Here is a 19450-nt window from a genome sequence, read left to right on the forward strand (position 1 = left end):
TCTAAAAACTGACGCGTCGGTCACTAAATTATTTCTAAACAGATCACTTCGACAGTAATTCTGAACACACACTGGCTGTAAACAAGAGTGATTTCTAGAGTAAAGAGGCGGGAGGAGGTGTTTCTACTGAGGCTGTGGAGGAGGAAGGTGGTTTCACGCATGCACAACATTTGAAAAAGGACTGTCGCTATATTTCTTTTCCCTTAAAAAATCCATTATACAACCTTTAAATAAAAAAGTACCCGCCTACTGTCGAGCGAACGAATCCTGATGGTGCGAGGTCAGACGGTTTCTACGAAGTGAAACCGGACGATGAATTAGGCTGGTCTCCCTGAACAATTAGTATTACCGTATTTTTTGGACTATAAGGCGCATTAAGCGAAACAAACGGACGACACTTGAGACTTGAGACTTTTTTATTTCCTACGAGAACGACTCAAATATACATCGAGTAATAATGTGTTTAATGCAGCTTTGCGAGCATTTGTTTACATTTTACAGAAACGAAACTTGAAACCACATAGCTCATTTGCATAAACTATAAGCGATAAAAAAACAGCTCACTCCTTGTGCGCTGATGCGGTTCATCTTCTGTCGGACTAAAGAGCACGACCCAGTGGAATATATGTGAAAATCGGATGAAGAAAAAGAGGTAGAGTGCTTCACTGGGTCTTAAAAGAGTAAAAAATAGCAGTACAGGTGCTCTAAGCAGTAGTCTATAAACAGAAAATTACCAGTTTGCCCTGATGAAGACCATCTTGCTGGTCGAAATGCATTGGCATCCTTTCATGCAATAAAGGACTTTTAATATATATTCAGTCGAAGTAACTCGGGTTTGAACCTTGCCCACTTTTATATTTTCCAGTAAGGGTCATTTTCTGTTTATAGACACGTGAAAATCTGTTAGAGGTCGGTAGCACAACCAGAATTAATACATAAGGGATTATAAAGCGCACTGTTGATTTTTCAGAAAATTTAAGGATTTTAAGTGCGGTTTATAGTCTGAAAAATACAGGTAGGTGTGAAAAATAAACAACAAGTAATGTTCTTTGGCATTTTCTTTTTCTGAAGGTAGCTCAGCCGAAAAAAAAAGGTTGGAGACCCTGACCTACGATGACCAAATGTTCCTATTTACTCGGGACAGTCCCAATTTTGAGCCCTGTGTCCCCTGTCCCAGCAGATTTATCAAAAATGAGCGATTTGTTCCAGTTTTATAAAAGAAATGTCACTACATTTGACTAGTCTGATCCCTGCCAACAGCATAAATTGTAATTTGCTTAGATAAAATACAGAAAAGCTGCTTAAAAACGACCAAAACACAAAGAAAATGTGACTATATTGACTCATGTTCGTCATAAATGGTCTCTGCATGACAGTTTTCCTTAATTACGAACTCGTTTCACAATTTTATTATCACCAACCACCGAAAAACGTAATGTCCCAGTTTTTATTTTGAAAATCTGGTCACTCTTACGACAAGATTTATAAATTTTAATGCCATACTGTGAAAAATTCTAGAGCAATAACATCCCAAACCCAGCACCAGAAAATTATTATTGTAGCATTTGTGTCTAACTCCAGTGTGACCACTCTGCAGTCGTTTTTTTTTTTTTTCTTCTTCTTCTGTGGACAACAATACACCCTGATTAAGAAGTGGCTGGCATGTCCCTCGCACAATAAAGGCCAAGCTTCTATTTTCAACTGACCCACAGATGCGTTCACTTTCTATTGAGTTAGAAAGACTTGAAGGTTAGAACGGAACGGTAAATTAAACCACAACATGCAATGATTGTCTGCGCTTTTTCAAAATAACAGATATGCTCTTCGGCTCTTTTCTCATTACAGATCGTCCCTCGCCGAGATGGAGACAAGAGATCGGACTGATTACGCGGCAGGTTTTTTCGTCCAAACAACAAGAAAATGAAAAAAAAAATCCATAAATGTTGAAGATGCGCTATGTAATTTTTTTCTTCTTCCCGTTTCCAATGGGGATGTTTTTGCTTTGCTCTGGAATCTTCAAGTTGTTGCTAAATCAATTTGAAAAACTGAAATGTGGCCTTACGTCTCCACAGATCTGACCTACGATTTGGCGCGGGGATTAGGGTTGTCAAAAATATTCCTAGGAACCTTTGGAAAGCACTCGTTTCTAGTTGTTGTAAATTTGGAACATACTCAAATTTCTGTTTTTTTTTTTGGTTGCTACAGTGAAATTAATAATCTCAACTTAATTGACCATCTACTTAAAGGCAAAAACACACAGAAAACACTTTTTTTATATACAGTATTTTGCGGATTATAAGGCACAATGTCAATAAAGTTGAATTCCCTTGTTTATTTTACATACATGAGGCGCACCGGGTTATAAGGAGAATTAAATGAAAGAAACGGACGACACTTGAGACTAGGCATGTGCAAAAATATTGAAATATCGATATATCGTATTGCTTAATGATATGATACAGTATCGATATCGGGGGCTGCTGTATCGATATATCGCCAAGAGTATTTTTTGGGGATATTTTACTCAATTATTTTGTTTTGTTGCTTGTTTTGAAGAAGAAAACTTGTTTATGTGACACATTTGACATTTTTACTGTTTTGATGATTAAAATGTTTGTGTTTCATATGAACTTTGTACAGGAAGCGGTTTAATGAAGACTTTTAATATCACAGCCATGATTTAGCCATTATTTTTTATTGCACTGTATCGAAACGATTTGAAATATATTGTATCGAACTGAAAGCTCACTGTATCGAGGTGTGTATTGTATCGTCAACGTCTTAGTGATACCCCGTTCTACTTGAGGCTGATCCTTTAGCCCAGGCGTCCACGATCCATCGGCAGATTGCGGAGTAATTCGCCCGGCGTTGCCTCCGTGTCTTGGTGAAATGTGGATTATGAATGTGAATGTGTTTGTTTTTTTACTTCCTACGAGGACGACTCAAATATAGATTGAGTAATAATGTGTTTAATGCAGCTTTGCGCACATTTGTTTATGTTTTACAGAAGCAAAACTTAAAACCACATGGCTAATTTGCATAAACTATAAGCTCTGAAAAAAACAGCTCTTTTCTTGCGCTGAGCTTCTGTTGGACTAAAGAACACGACTCAGTGGAATATGTGTGTTCTTTTTGTCACAAAGTCGACGGCGGCAGTGTGCGTTGAGTTGAAGCAGACCTATACTTTGCAATTTACTCCGCGATGTTCCTGACTACAGTAGCCGTAATGCTCCGACAATCCATCAAGTGGTGCGGCTTCGTAGTTTACTAAAGTCATACTAAAACATTTTGAAAGATTTTTGAGCGCTGTGTACCACAGAAAATCAGTTCGAGGTCAGTAAACACAATCAGAATTAATACATAAGGCGCACTGTCGATTTTTGATCAAATTAAAGGGTTTTAAGTGTGCTTTATAGTCTGAAAAATACGGTACATCTATATAAATTCAGGCGTTAAGGGGTTTAATAACATCGTCTTTTACACTTATCGTCGTTTTTAAAAAATACCGTTATCGTTTGGTTGTTGTAGGAGATGAATTAACAAATTTTAAACTGTTTTACCCAAGAAACGGGTCAGGATAAACTCTGAGTCTGTCATGTTTCACTTTAATACGACAACAAAAGCACTTGAACACAACACACTCGTAATTTTCAATTCATAGGTGGAAAGGATCATCAGTGAAGGTGTTTTACATCCTTCATCGCCTGGCAACAACGTCATTCTCGCCCTTCATCCGTCCCGCGCGAACCCGACGATCCCGAGGTGAGTCCAAGAGCGTGTTCCCGACAGAACGGAAGGACGGGTCAAATGCGGAGGACGCGTTTTCCTCATACACCTTAACCCAACCTTAACCCGGCGCGATGCATTATCCATAACCTAAGCAATACTAAAGCAACCTTCAGACGAAAACTAATTATGAAAAGCATTAAACATTTATATGAGCGATTATCCAGTTTAATCTCCAACGCCTCGAGCTGATATAAAGAATCGTGAAAGCCGATCCTCCCTCCGTCCCGGCCCTCTTCCATATGGCTGTTTTTGTTTTGCCGTGCCCTCCCCGTTGAGATCTTATAATGAGATTCTGTTCAAAGTTCACATTTTACACGAGAATAATTGCCAGAAAGATTGAAATATGAGCTGACAAACTAACACAAGAATCACATTTCAGCGCAAACTACAGTGTTGGCAGGTTTGATGCAGAATAACACGGGATATTATTTAAATTATGGTACGTAAAAATTTACAGAATGATAATTGTAATTTTGTTTTGATTGTGATTAACTGAGCTGCCCGACTTTAAACTTTGATGCAGACTTATATTTAGACCTCAGATTCACTGGGACACAGGTTGGTTGTGCAGTTCCAGCTCTCAAAGATGAATGCCGTGTTTGTGTCCTTAGGCAAGACACTTTACCCACACTGTGTCTGTGCAAAACTGTATGAACGTGTGTTTAACTGTGTTGCCACATTTACGTGAGAGCTTTTCCGTATTTTCCGGGCTATTAGGGGCTCTGGATTATAAGGCGCACTGTCATTAAAAGGTCTATTTTCGAACTTTTTTCACAAATAAACCACGTGGGACTTTAAATGAAACACAACAGTGTGATGGGTGAGTGGTTTTGTTTGTTTGTGTCGTTCACGGTGACTCTGGGCTTTGTTCAGTTGTGGCGTGTAGGGAGGGTGCTGTCTGGGACCAACGGATTGTCGGCGTGTTCGCAGTGACTCAGTTGTTCAGTCGTGTCTAGAAGCGGCACGTCGCGCTCGCTTTTTCGGTTCGTTCCTCCGTTCCGTTCCTCGTCGGCGTGGAGTGACGAGTGTGTCTGTGGGTGTGTTTCTCTGTGCGGTCGCTGTCTGCTCCGTGTGCGTTTGCGTTTTCTGCGGGTGATGCGGCTTTGTAGTTTACTGAAGTCGTGCTGGGACACCCGAGTGGATTCGTGTATGGGGCGCTCTGGATTGTGGCGCGCGGTCGTTTTTTGATGCGGTTAGAGGCTTAAGAGCACGTCTAATAGCCTGGAAAACACGGTAATTACAAATAAAATTGAATTCTGAAAATAATAATATCTAAAAATGTATTCCGCTTTAAAAAGACCATGTAAACACTTAATTCGTAATGAAATTATTCAGAATGAAATTTATTTCCAAAGTAAGTGGGTGGTTTGTTCTGATTTTAAAGCTGAATTAATTTATTCCTCGATCATGTAAACGTTTATTCCTCTTAAAAATAATTCCAGTCATTCAGCGCATGTTCTTTGGGTCGCCTTTCTGATGTGATCCGGACGATCCGGCTCCACCAGTCCTGGCTTTGTACTGTCTCTTTGGATTTGTGAGCGGGATGAGGGAGTGGGCTGAGGTAGAGCAGCCTCAGACTCAGTTTGTTTTCTTCTTCCTCCCTTCTCCGACACTCTTCCCTTCTCCTCCTCCGCCGACAGACGTAAAGTGTGATGAGAGAATTCTCCAGCTTCTGCGCAATTATCATCGGAACCACTGAGGAAAAAGTTTGGATGGTGTTTGTGTCCGTGGCGTAACGACAAACCGAGATGACAGAAAAGCCGGTAGCAGCTGAAGTGTGTGTTTTCTTCCGGTCGACGTAAATACGTTCGTGTCTCTGTCCAATCAGGACCCTTCCCCACCCCCAGACGTTGAACGAAATTAAATAAAGACGATTTGACGAGTTTTCCATGTAAACCTCAATTCAGAATTAATATTTCCATGTAAACTCGAAAGACAATATTTTAATTCAGAACTATTTAACTCAGAATTAAAAAACATCATGTAAACGTGGCCTGTGAGTGCTTCCTTGCATAAAATGTGTATATAAATAAACATAAATAACCTGCTACCTGCCACGATTTAAATAGGAAGTGAACATGGGCTAACTTCTGGCTCCATCGACTTTGGTTCCAATTCTTTTACCACTGAGAAACATTCGTCACTCTCTCTGTTTCTGTCATTTTTGGTGTTAAAATATTCGTATTAACCCGCTCTAAATGATCCTGGGTTTTTTATTTCGCTATTTTGTACGTAAATAAAGATATGAACATAAACGACAGACCAATTAGCTGCTTACTTTTGCACTTTCGCACTTTCGTAGAGGTGAAACTCGGCTCCAAATTCGCCCGTAAAACCACTGGCCTGTGTCCTTTATGGGTGACGCCGCACTCCCTTAGTCTATAATTCCTGGATGTAAAACGCTTTGCCTTGAAGGTGGAAAAGCGGCGTGTAAAAAATTTGATCGTTAAAAACTCTGAGCACCGCATCCGTAAAGGCGCAAGACAAATTTAAACATCTTTAGGAGCGATTATAGAGTTTAAACTCCGAGGCCCCGAGCTGATATAAAGACTCGCGAAACCCAATCCTCCCTTTGTCCCGGCCGTCTTCCATATTCTGGTTTTGTTTTGGCGTTACGGAAGTGGTGCCCTCTCCAGTCATCCGTCAGCCTGGCACCGCTTCACCGAAGGGGGCATGCATCAGCGCGGCGCCCCGTGACTCTGCACTCTTTTCTCCAGTTATTATGATGGAAATGAGAGGCCCCTTTGACTACAGCCAACCATTCGGAACGTCGAACAATAGTTGGAACTGGTCCCGAAAATAACACTGCAGTCACAACATCCGCCACAATCCAGATTGTTTTTGTTGTTTCGTGTGTTTTTTTTTCCGATTCTCTGGGATTGCAAGGAGCTTTGGACGGTGCTTCTGTCCTGTTTTAGCTCTACAGATGTTTGCCTTTTGTTTAAGCTTGGGGTAGGCCTACTTTTTGAATCCTTTTACTGTTACTGAGTCATGGTTAAAGCGACTTTCTAATTGTTTTCCACATGTTTGAGTGAAATGTCTTGCCCCAGCTCAAAAATTTGTCATCTTGCGGAAGAAAATAAAGACAATAAATGAAAAAAAACTAAGCTTTATCCCTCAAAAAACTATTCTAAATGTACAATATGGTTAAAAAACACCAACTGCAATAAGGAAACAGCAGAATAAAACATTTTAGTCGTTATTTTCTATCTATAATGAGTCATAGAAGTTATTTACACATCCCTTTACAGCTCAAATCTAATCGCAGAACAGGTAAAATAACTACGTTTTTGACTAGTACTAAGAAAAAGTACCCACTATGAAAATTGGCAAACTCAAAAATGATAGTTCCAACATATACTGCAACCATAAATCGATGTAGTTTTCATCGTGACAGGCCTAGTCCAACGTGTACTGTCTGCATCGAATTATAAAGTGTTTTACAGTCTAGGAATCAGGAAGTGTGTGGTTGAAATTGTAGTTGTTGTTGGCAAACTCTGTTCTATAGTAACATGGTAAAACCTCGTTAAATGTCTCTGCAAGTTCCTGTGATGACTGATCCCTGTGAACGGTGCGTATATTTCTGCCAAACCTTTTTAATCCAGGACGTTCATTTCGGTGCAGGGCTGTGCACGAGTGAATTCGTCTAATATGTGTGTGTTTACATTTCGCCACAACATGTGCTGCTACACGGAAGACTCGGCTCTTTAATATTCACAAGGGAACTCTCCCGTAATTGGGGCAGTGTTTCCTGGAGCGCTTTATAGTTAGGGCGGCTGCCTTGACAACAGTTGCCCCCCCGCCTTGACTTCGCCTTTCGCCGGCACGAAATCTCTGCAGTCCCCTGTTTTTTTCTGACCAAAAATCTGAAGATTGAGTAAAACTTCATGCTGGAACTGTTAGTGCTGCGTTTTACTTTTGAAATAATAATATTTCATACCTTTGTTGCTTTGTTGAGAATATTTTATTTTACTTGAATTACTTTGTGTGCGAATTGTGCTATACAAATAAAATTGCCTTGCCTACTTATTAGAATTACCAAGCATCACTGCATTTATTTTATTATCCCGTTTGTACAATGTTAAAAGAAATTGCTTTAATAAAAACACAAATAAACAACAAGCAAATGGTTTTGCATTTTGTTTCCAAACTGAACTGAAAATGAACCAAACCGTGACCTCAAAACCCGAAGTACGTACCGAACCGTGATTTTTGTGTACCGTTACATGCCTATTAAATACATATGTTCATGGAATCTGAAGCTTCTGACGTCTCTTTGAAAAACTTTTTTAGCAACATTATATGGTTTTGTGTGATGATATTGGTTTATATCAGTAATGTTCCTGACAGTGTACAGTCATTTGGGAGCTGCAGGGGGAGCTCTATCATTAAAAGTTACTTAGTTGTGCTTTAATATTGTGCAAACTGCTTCTAAAACTCATTGTGGTGAATAATTCGGATGGTTTTTATGTGTATGGTAAGTGAAGAACAACTTTGGACCACTGCGAAACGTTTAAAATAGGCTAGTTCAAGATTTTCTGACTATTATCGATCAATAAAACGCTTCATATTTAGATTCCGACAGCACACAGTGGACATACTTTGACCTCGAGAGCTGCTTTTACAAAATATCTGTACTGGTAAAGACACAGTTTACTCAAATACACGAAAAACAACGTGTGCCGAGCTTTTAATGTAGCTATAATCTGCAAGCACAACACTTTCCTGACGCGATACTTGATCCAACAATCCACTTTCATTGCAGTTTTTGTCTTTCTTCTCTAACCTCTTTATTTGTCGTCTTTGCAAATCTCTCGCTCCCTTCGCGAACTTCCGAAGCGTTATTTTGTTGTTGTTTGTAAGTTCACATGTCGATTGTTTACCCGCCCAAGGCCCGTCGGCGCGTCTTCAGTTCCGAGAAAGCCAAAGAGACTGTCACGAAATAATGCTTTTGATTCATTTATGAGAACTGGATGCGCGCTCGGAACTATTTTCGGGGGTTGTGTGCTTTGAAGATCTTGTTTTGAAAGTTGCAGTTAGCGTCCGGGGGAAACTGGGATGTCGTGCGTCGGCAAAGCGAAAAAAAAAAAACTTCCACGAGACGGAGACGAGCGAGAGGGGGAGAGTGACAGAACCAAACGAACGAAGACAAGCGGAGAAGGAGAAGAGGGTGACTAAAGTTGAAAGACTGTTACGACCTAGATGTAGGACTTCTGCCGCGGCGACGTCTCAACGGAGGAAACAGATCAGAGTTTTAAAAAAAAGAAAAGAAATGATCCTATATTAGAAGGCAAGGTTGTTTCTAGATTTGTAAGAATCCTAATTTCTTACACGTGATTTGCAACGGTGCACAATCTATTTCTTAAAGCAGGGGTCACCAAACTTTTTTCTCTGAGGGCTGCGGTCGGGTCGGTCGTATAACAGCATTGTACGACCCTGACGACGCAGATTATGTTCTTTGAAAACCGCCGCACTTTCTTTACATATCAGACAAACCGCACGGTCCTTACACTGAATAAAAAACAATCGATCGTCCACTGTTCTTTGAAAACTCGGCACTCTCTGTCAGCTTTTCGTACTTTAACATAAGACATTTTTCTGTCCTTAACTGCGCTACAGAACTCTGCGCGTGCGTTGATGTCACGGAAATTCTGCGGCAAATGTAAATACGTCATAATTTTAATATAAATATAAATATTTCATTTAAATAGACTGGAAAAATCTATATCTAAGTAAGTTAAAATGAACATTTGACTTTATTTGAGTCGATTCAACTTGACAAGTAAAATTATCTACCAGTGGAATAAGTTTGTTTTGATTTTGTTTCTTATTTTAAGTATAGATAAAGGTTTATGTTTTATAGGTATTGAACTGTTCCCCATCTAAAGCTTTCCTACGCTCAGTGGCGGCACGGTGGCTGAGTGGCTAGCACTCATGCCTCACAGCAAGAAGGTTCTGGGTTCGATCCCCAGGTCACCCAGGGCTTTTCTGTGTGGAGTTTGCATGTTTCTCCCTGTGTCTGGATGGTTTCCCCCATCAACCCAAAAAAAACATGCTACAGGTCTCCAGAACGGTTGATAGTCAAGGTCAGTTAAATACAATCAATCAATGAACCTGTCCAGGGACTACAGGTGGAAGTTAGCACTGATGCTACAACCTGATGTACAATACATCTCTCCTGTCAAGGTTAATGCGAAAATTGTGTGCTGTCCCTGTCTCAAATAAATAAATAAAAAGTTTCTTGTAACCGGTAAAATAAGTAGCTCTTTGGCTGCGCTAGAACACTGTTTCCCAGTCAGGGGTACGGGGACCCCTGGAGGTAGGCAAGGACATGCCGGGGGGTACTTGGAATGATTTCGGATTTAAAAGAAAGGCTGTCCTGAATGGTATTTGAATGCGAATTATTCTTTGTAGTAGATTTTACATCCTTATTAGAACAAGAAAATATCATAGTTATAATCAGCATTGTACTAAAAACACTTAATTAATGACTTAAGATTCTGGTACCGGATTTTGGAAGGTATTCAAGAGTGTGAGACAACGATAAAGAGGTACTCAAGACAAAAAAGGTTGGAACCCGCCGCACTGCTCTAGAAAAAAAAACGGACTACTTCCTTTCGAGAAAGTAATATTTATAATTCAGTATAGACCTTTTTTTTTTTTTTACAATGGCTGAAAGTGCAGCGATGTCGAGTGAACTTCACTTACGTTAATGCTTTTCTATGGCAAAATATCTGTGGAAATCTTCAACCAACAAGGTTCACAAAGGATAAACATTCTACCCTGAAGATTTTATCCACAACTGTCCAGGGAAGAAAGATGAAAACGTAAAGGCGAACGACGACGCATTAGTGAACTACTGAGCAAAACTAACTGACTACAATCAACTTCATCATCACTTATTCAAAACTTAACCATAAAATACGTCTGCTCCTCATATTTCTGAAACTATGCGCCACAATCTTTCCACTGCTCGTGTTCCGTGTTGTGTTTTTTCCGGAAGCTACAATCGTCACTACTTCGAATTAACTTTGGGAAAAATCGGCGAAAACGTTTCCTTGAATCCTATTGGTCAGCTTAGTGTGGGTTGTTGTGGCCCCCACCTATCGCAGCCTCCGTTTACATGTGAAAAACCGAAACCGTTTCTAATGGTCGTCAAATCACGTCTGTAGCGGAGGTGTCAAAAAACGTCATTAAACGCACAACTACACAAAAACTGTCAATCATTTGTGCTGTAAAATGTTTTGTTGCGGCTGCTTTTAGCTTTTGAGATATTAACAATTCTTTTATAGATCAAATTAGGGTCAGCCGGCCCCCGGGAAGCTTCGAAATCCTCTAAAGCGGCGCCAAATCATGATCACGATTAAAGATACAAGGGCGGTCGTCAAACGTCGTCTTCATGTGGGAAAGAGTTAAACTGTAAGAATTCCGGTAATGGTGACAGAATTCATTTCATTCTAACATTTACTTTGATATGTTTAACAAAAAAGGCACAAAAAGACTGAAAAAAAATCAAATATTTATCTGAAATTCTGTAGAAAATGGTCTGTAACTCAAATCTTTATTGACCGTTGAAGGCCTCGCTCGGTTTATTTCAGACTCCAACGGGCTTCACTCCTCTGTATTCCGGACCGCAAACACCAAGGCCAGAAATATGTTGCAAAAACAAATTATTTTAATTGTCTTTCGCAGCCCGAGAGCAAAACCCATTAGTGGCGTAATAATTTTTGTATTATGAAATAGTGCCTGACAGAGCCGCGTTTAGCATTGGCCAGCCATAAAACGTCTTCCTTTGAACAACCGGTAATAATCTGAGCACAGTGGAGATGAATAAAGCGCCGTTATGTAACATCAGAATTAAAAAAAGTCGTCAGGTAATTCCATATCCATAATGGCGCGTTTAGTGATTAGCGCTAGCATTTAACGTTAGCTTAAATGTTCGTCGCGCCATTTCGTTTGGACACCAGTCAAAAGTTTGGACACACCGTCTCGCTCAATGTTTGTTTCTTATTACTTACGACATTTTAGATGCAAAGAGAAGACAGCGAATGTATAAAACAAGAATTATTTAGTGAAGAAAAAAGTTAACTAATGCGATTAAATATTTTTTTGACAAAGCTAAGGGTGGCTAATTTGTAGGGACGTAACGTTGTACAGTCACACCGTCAGTCCGATACTTTTTGATCACGGCGTTCTGAAAACCTTCTCATAGTTTGGAGCGTCGCCGTTTTTGACTTGTTTACGCTGCGTGGGCTGAACCTCTAAACCAGAACTAAAACCAGGACTAAACCAAGACTAAAATCTGGACTTAAACCAGGTCTAAACCAGGACTAAACGAGGACTAAATCAGGACTAAAACCAGGGCTAAACTAGGACTAAAACCAGGACTAAACTAAAACTAAAACCAGGACTAAACCAGAACTAAAACCAGGACTAAACCAGAACTAAAACCAGGACTAAACCAAGACTAAAATCTGGACTTAAACCAGGTCTAAACCAGGACTAAAGTCAGGTCTAAACCAGGACTAAACGAGGACTAAATCAGGACTAAAACCAGGGCTAAACTAGGACTAAAACCAGGACTAAACTAAACCTAAAACCAGGACTAAACCAGAACTAAAATCAGGACTAAACCAGAACTAAAACCAGGACTAAACCAGAACTTAAACCAGGACTAAAACCAGGACTAAAACCAGGACTAAACCAGGACTGAACCAGAACTAAAACCAGAAAAATACCAGAACTTAAACCAGGACTAAACCAGGACTAAAACCAGGGCTAAACTAGGACTAAAACCAGGACTAAACCAGAACTTAAACCAGGACTAAAACCAGGGCTAAAACCAGGACTTAAACCAGGACTGAACCAGAACTAAAACCAGAACAATACCAGAACGTAAACCAGGACTAAAATCAGGTCTAAACCAGGACTAAACTAGGACTAAACCAGGACTAAAACCAGGTCTAAACCAGAACTAAACCAGGACTAAAACCAGGTCTAAAACAGGTCTAAACCAGGACTAAACCAGGACTAAACCAGAACTAAGACCAGGACTAAACCAGAACTAAAACCAGGGCTAAACCAGGACTAAAACTAAGACCAAAACCAGGTCTAAACCAGAACTAAAACCAGGGCTAAACCAGGACTAAAACCAGGTCTAAACCAGGACTAAACCAGGACTAAACCAGGACTAAACCAGGACTAAAACCAGAACTAAACCAGGACTAAAACCAGGTCTAAACCAGGACTAAACTAGGACTAAACCAGGACTAAACCCAGGACTAAACCAGAACTAAAACCAGAACTAAAACCAGGGCTAAACCAGGACTAAAACAAAACAAAAACCAGGTCTAAACCACGACTAAAACTAGGACCAAAACCAGGTCTAAACCAGAACTAAAACCAGGGCTAAACCAGGACTAAAACCAGGTCTAAACCAGGACTAAACCAGGTCTAAACCAGGACTAAAGTCAGGCTTAAAATCCCTACCAAAACCAGGTCTAAACCAGATCTAAACCAGGACTAAACCAGGTCTAAACCAGGTCTAAACCAGGACTAAACCAGGACTAAACCAGGACTAAACCAGGACTAAAATCAGGTCTAAACCAGGATTTAACCAGGACTAACATTTATATATTTGGTGTCTTTTTTGCGTGTATAAAACGCAGAAAGTCGTAAACATACAGAAAATAAAACATTGACTGAGAGGGTGAGTCCAAACTTTTAAATGTGAGTGAATATTTCTCGTTTATTCAGCAGTTCGTCAGTGACTTTACTGTGCTTTATTCTCTCCCCAAAGTGCGACATAAACAGTGTTAAATCACTTCTCAAACAGCAGACGTTGGCTCGGGCGCTCGCTCCTACCTGACGGGAAACGTTCTATGACGGGCTGGTTGTCCACCTGTAGCGTCGCGTTGCCACCACTGCGCGTAAACCGCACCACGTGGTATTTGCCGTCGCTCACCATCACCGCGCTCTCCTCGATGGCTATGTCGTCCGTTCCCACGTTGAAGATCACGCCGATCTTTCCCCGCTCCTGCAAGACAAAGACGTACACAGAAAACGTTAGATCGCACGAGAACACGGGAAAACAGAAGTGGTAGCGGAAAACACAAAAAGTATGTCAATCGTTCATGCCCGTTTTGTGCTGTAAAAAGTTTCGTTTGTGCTGCTTTAGTTTTTGAGATATTAACAATTCTTTTAAAGGTCAAATTGTGGTCAGCCAGGCCCCGGGAAGCTTCAAAATGCTCAAAAATGTCCCAAAATGGTGTCAATACTTTGTGCTTTGTTTGTGCTGTTTGGTGTGTTAAATAGCCTCAAAACAAGCAGAAAATCATACAAAACATTTTTATTTCATTTGTGCTGTTTTGTGCTGTGACCATTTTCATTTGTTTCATTTGTTTTTTTTCTGCGGAAATGATGTGACGTTATTTCCACTCAGCTGACGACAGCAACTTTGGCAAAACTAGTGAAGAAAAACGATCTCATAAGCTCTATCGGCTGTTAACTTCTCTGTAACCGTCTTGGCCCAGACAAAGACTGAAAAATAGTGGGACCAAGACCAGGACTGAGACCAGTTTAGTCCTGGTTTAGTCCTGTTTCAGTCCTGTTTTAGTCCTCCTAGTTCAGTCCTGTTTCAGTCTTGGTTTACTCTTGTTTCAGTCCTGTTTTAGTCCTGGTTTAGTTCTGTTTTTGTCCTGTTTAGTCCTCCTAGTTCAGTCCTGTTTCAGTCCTGTTTTTATCCTGGTTTAGTCTTGTTTTAATCCTGTTTCATTCCTGTTTTAGTCCTAGTTCAGTCCTGGTTTAGTCTTGTTTTTCAGTCCTGGTTTAGTCCTGTTTCAGTCCTGTTTTTGTCCTGGTTTAATCATGTTTTAGTCCTGTTTTTAGTCCTGGTTTAGTCCTGTTTCAGTCCTGGTTTAGTCCTGTTTTTGTCCTGGTTTTAGTTCCTGGTGTTTTCAGTCCTGTTTTAGTCCTGGTTTTTCAGTCCCGTTTTAGTCCTAGTCCTGGTTTAGTCCTGTTTCAGTCCTGGTTTAGTTCGGTTTTCAGTCCTGTTTTAGTCCTGTTTTCGTCTTGTTTTAGTCCTGGTTTAGTCCTATTTTTGTCCTGGTTTAGTCCTGTTTTTGTGCTGTTTCAGTCCTGTTTTAGTCCTGGTTTCGTCTTGTTTTTGTCCTGGTTTAGAATTGTTTTATACTTGTTTTAGTCCTGGTTCAGTCCGTTCAGTCAGTTTTTGTTTTGTTTTTTTCCCGCTAATCATTTAAACACAAAATCAAAAACAAATACGTTATGGAGACAAATAATTTTTTTTTAATATTCTTATTTTTGCTTTTATTTTGAAAAACGAATCAACAAATGTCACACAGATTCACCACAATAAAATTCAAAGTTATTTTGATAGTTATATTAATTACACAGCGACACACGTAAAGCCGGAGTCTCTGAAAACCGTGCTTGGGCGTAAAGACTTTTCAATTAATACGAGCATATCTTGTAATTACTCTCTCCGCTGCATCATTAGCTTCCACTCGATACGTACGTCACTCCTGGCTCGCGTCACCTTTAATCCTGTTTTAATCCTGTTTTAGTCCTGTTTCAGTCCTGGTTTTTGTCCTGTTTCAGTCCTGGTTTAGTCCTGTTTTCAGTCCTGGTTTAGTTTGGTTTCAGTCCTGTTTTAGTCCTATTTTTGTCCTGATTTACTCTTCTTTCAGTCCTGGTTTAGTTTAGTTTAGGTCCTGTTTTTCTCCTGATTTACCCTTGTTTAAGTCCTGGTTTAGCCCTGTTTCAATTCAGGTTTAATCCTGTTTCAGTCCTGTTTTAGTCCTCATTTAGTCATATTTTAGTCCTGTTTCAGTCCTGGTTTAATCTTGTTTCAGTCCTGTTTCAGTCCTGTTTTAGTCCTCATTTAGTCATATCTTAGTCCTGTTTCAGCCCTGGTTTAGTCTTGTTTTAGTCCTGGTTTAGTCATATTTTAGTCCTGTTTCAGCCCTGGTTTAGTCCTGTTTTAGTCCTGGGTTAGTCCTATTTTTGTCCTGGTTTAGTCCTGTTTTTGTGCTGTTTCAGTCTTGTTTTAGTCCTAGTTTAGTCTTGTTTTTGTCCTGGTTTAGAATTGTTTTATACTTGTTTTAGTCCTGGTTCACTCCGTTCAGTCAGTTTTTGTTTTTTGAATTTTTTAAAATTCAAAGTTATTTTGATAGTTATATTAATTACACAGCGACACACGTAAAAGCCGGAGTCTCTGAAAACCGTGCTTGGGCGTAAAGACTTTTCAATTAATACGAGCATATCTTGTAATTACTCTCTCCGCTGCATCATTAGCTTCCACTCGATACGTACGTCACATCAGAAGCTCGCTAATGAAGCCGGCCCGCGCTCCCGGCTCGCGTCACCTTTGGCATTCGCCGAGCGCCCGACCCCCGCTGACCCCTCCCTTCTGTCTTCTATTAAGCATCGCCCGCCGCCCACCGCCTCTGTCGTTTATTACCGCCACACGCCCACTCCCTCTGTTCGCCGGCCCGGGCTCCACATCCTTTTCTCCGTCCGCCGTCTCCGGGAAAAGGTCAAAGTCATTTACGGCATTACGGCGGGAAGCAGCCGAGCCACGAGCGAGACGCCGAACGCCGCCGACAGAAGGGCCGCGGCGCGATGAGGTCGTTCTTGATCGTCCAAGATGGAGGATTTCAGAGTGGGGTAAAAATCGGAGAATTTAGTCCCAGTACTGTAACGTTTAAAGGAGCCGTGTTACAGGATTCTGGGATTTACAGCTGTGGTCCTCAAATGATTTTATGTTCGACGATATTTCCACGAACCAGAGACGTAAAGAAGGACGTGAGGCATTGTTTAGTCCTGGTTAAATCCTGGTTTGGTCCTGGTTTTAAACCTGGTTTAGACCTGGTTTAGACCTGGTTTAGTCCTAGATTTAGTCCTGGTTTAGACCTGGTTTTAGACCTGACTTAGACCTGGGTTTAGACCTGGTTTAGAGCTGGTTTTAGACCTGGTTTAGTTCTGGTTTTAGACCTGGTTTAGACGTGGGTTTAGACCTGGCTTAGACCTGTTTTAGTCCTGGTTTTAGACCTGGATTTAGTCCTGGGTTTAGGTCTCGTTTAGTCCTGGTATAGTCCTGATTTAGACCTGGTTTTAGACCTGGTTTAGACCTGGTTTTAGACCTGGTTTTAGACCAGATTTAGATCTGATTTTAGTCCTGGTTTTAGACCTGGCTTAGACCTGGATTTAGACCTGGTTTAATCCTAGTTTTAGATCTGGTTTAGTCCTGGTTTAAGTCCTGGTTTCAGACCTGGTTTAGTCCTGTCTTTAGACCTGGTTTAGTCCTGGGTTTAGGTCTCATTTAGTCCTGGTATAGTCCTGATTTAGACCTGGTTTTAGACCTGGTTTAGACCTGGTTTTAGACCTGGTTTTAGACCAGATTTAGATCTGGTTTTAGTCCTGGTTTTAGACCTGGCTTAGACCTGGATTTAGACCTGGTTTAGTCCTAGTTTTAGATCTGGTTTAGTCCTGGTTTAAGTCCTGGTTTCAGACCTGGTTTAGTCCTGGTTTTAGATCTGGTTTAGTTCTGGTTTAGACCTAGTTTAGTCCTGGTTTTAGACCTGGCTTAGTCCTAGGTTTAGGTCTCGTTTAATCCTGGTTTAGTCCAGATTTAGTCCTGGTTTAGTCCAGATTTAGTCCTGGTTTTATACCTGGTTTAGTCCTGGTTTTAGTTCTAGTTTTAGTTTAAAGTCGTGGTCTGTGTGGCGTAGGCGTGAGCACCTGGTCCACGTGGCGCTCGGGCGTATGGGAGGTTGTGGACCCTCATCTACAGTTTGTTGTTATAATGTTGTTTCCTCGTCCAAAACAGGCCGAGTTCTTCTCTCAAACTAAAAACACACTTGTACTGTCGTGGGAAAATACTAGACGGGTAAGAAAAAATCAATTCAGTGATTTATCGTGACGCTTCATTACACAAATCTCCCAAAAAATGCAAAATTTTAACACATAAAATGCCTTAATTTGTAATATATACTTTTTTGTAGTTCGAGTTTTCACGTTTTTTCTGCCATTTTTTTCCTGTTCACCTGCAGAGTCTCACCTTAAAAATTGTTGCGTGACTTTATGTATAAAAAAAAGCTGTTTTTGTTGATAAAACTCATATTTTCCAGTAAGACATCGTGTTTTGAGCGCGGTTCTTACTCTGTAGTCAGTTTGAATAATACATTTTATCTTGCAAAGTATAACCTTGCAGCATTTGTGAGGATTGTGTCTTGTAAGATCTTTTCACCTTGGTTTCTTTTAGATCTTCTTTTATTCCCTAAGTGTTTTTGAATTGTACCTTTTTTAAAACAAAGACACAGATTATCCACAAACTCCGAGATCTTTTGTCACTTCTCCGAGATTCGCCTAATTACATCTACGCTACAAAAACGTCAACACGGGAAAAAAGAAAATAAACAAACTCCCGCAGCTCCAGATACAATTTCCTCTTCCTCCAGGTCTTGGCAGCCCACTTCCACATGTCCACAGACCAAAGAAGGACGTGGGGCATTGTTTAGTCCTGGTTAAATTCTGTTTTAGTCCTGGTTTTAGATTTGGTTTAGTCCTGGCTTTAGTTCTGGTTTTAGACCTGGATTAATTCTGGTTTTAGACCGAGTTTAGACCTGGTTTAGTCCAGTTTTTGGTCCTGGTTTAGCCCTGGTTTTTGACCTGGTTTAGACCTAGTTTAGTCCTGGTTTAGACTTGGTTTTAGACCTGGTTTTAGTCCTGGATTAGACCTGGTTTAGACCTAGTTTAGTCCTGGTTTAGACCTGAATTTAGACCTGGTTTAGTCCTTGTTTTAGACCTGGTTTTAGACCTGGTTTAGGCCTAGTTTAGTCCTGGCTTAGACCTGGTTTAGGCCTAGTTTAGTCCTGGCTTAGACCTGATTTTAAACCTGGTTTAGATCTGGTTTTAGTCCTGGTTTTAGACCTAGTTTAGATCTGGTTTAGATCTGGTTTTAGTCCTGGTTTTAGACCTGGTTTAGATCTGGTTTTAGTCTTGGTTTTAGACCTGATGTAGACCTAGTTTAGCTCTCGTTTAGATCTGGTTTAGTCCTTGTTTAGGCCTAGTTTAGACCTGGGTTTATACCTGGTTTAGAATTGGTTTTAGACCTGGTTTAGTCCTGGTTTAGACCTGGTTTTAGACCTGGTTTAGATCTGGTTTTAGTCCTGGTTTCAGACCTAGTTTAGATCTGGTTTTAGTCCTGGTTTTAGACCTGGTTTAGATCTGGTTTTAGTCTTGGTTTTAGACCTGGTTTAGACCTAGTTTAGTTCTCGTTAAGATCTGGTTTAGTCCTTGTTTAGGCCTAGTTTAGACCTGGGTTTATACCTGGTTTAGTCCTTGTTTGGAATTGGTTTTAATCTGGTTTTAGTCCTGGTTTTAGACCTGGTTTAGTACCAAACATTCCATTCTTTTATATAACAAGACTTGATTGAAACGTTTAGAAGTGATTTTTTTGTTATGTACTTTTTTTAAAGTGAAATTTTTAATTTTTTCACAAATTTTCAGTCAAATTGAGTACACTCAAACACTAGATATCCAAAATTTCCTCGATATGTATCTAATATGTCAACAAAAATTTTTAAATCTGTTTTCAATGTCCCAAAAATATCCACAAACTCCGAGATCTTTTGTCACTTCT

The 19450-nt window shown here is 40.3% G+C and overlaps 1 protein-coding gene across 1 annotated transcript in view; it reads right to left on the bottom strand.

The window, feature by feature from the left end:
- nrxn2b (neurexin 2b) overlaps positions 1-19450 on the bottom strand; it is a 1850542-nt gene that overhangs the window by 136694 nt on the left and 1694398 nt on the right. The window contains exon 18 of the mRNA XM_055156806.1: positions 13654-13825. Coding sequence (XP_055012781.1) covers positions 13654-13825 — 172 coding nt within the window. The remainder of the gene's footprint in view (positions 1-13653; positions 13826-19450) is intronic.

Source organism: Boleophthalmus pectinirostris, unplaced genomic scaffold (genome assembly GCF_026225935.1).
Source record: "Boleophthalmus pectinirostris isolate CB_2022bp ecotype Guang Dong unplaced genomic scaffold, ASM2622593v1 HiC_scaffold_20, whole genome shotgun sequence".
Taxonomy (NCBI): domain Eukaryota; kingdom Metazoa; phylum Chordata; class Actinopteri; order Gobiiformes; family Gobiidae; genus Boleophthalmus; species Boleophthalmus pectinirostris.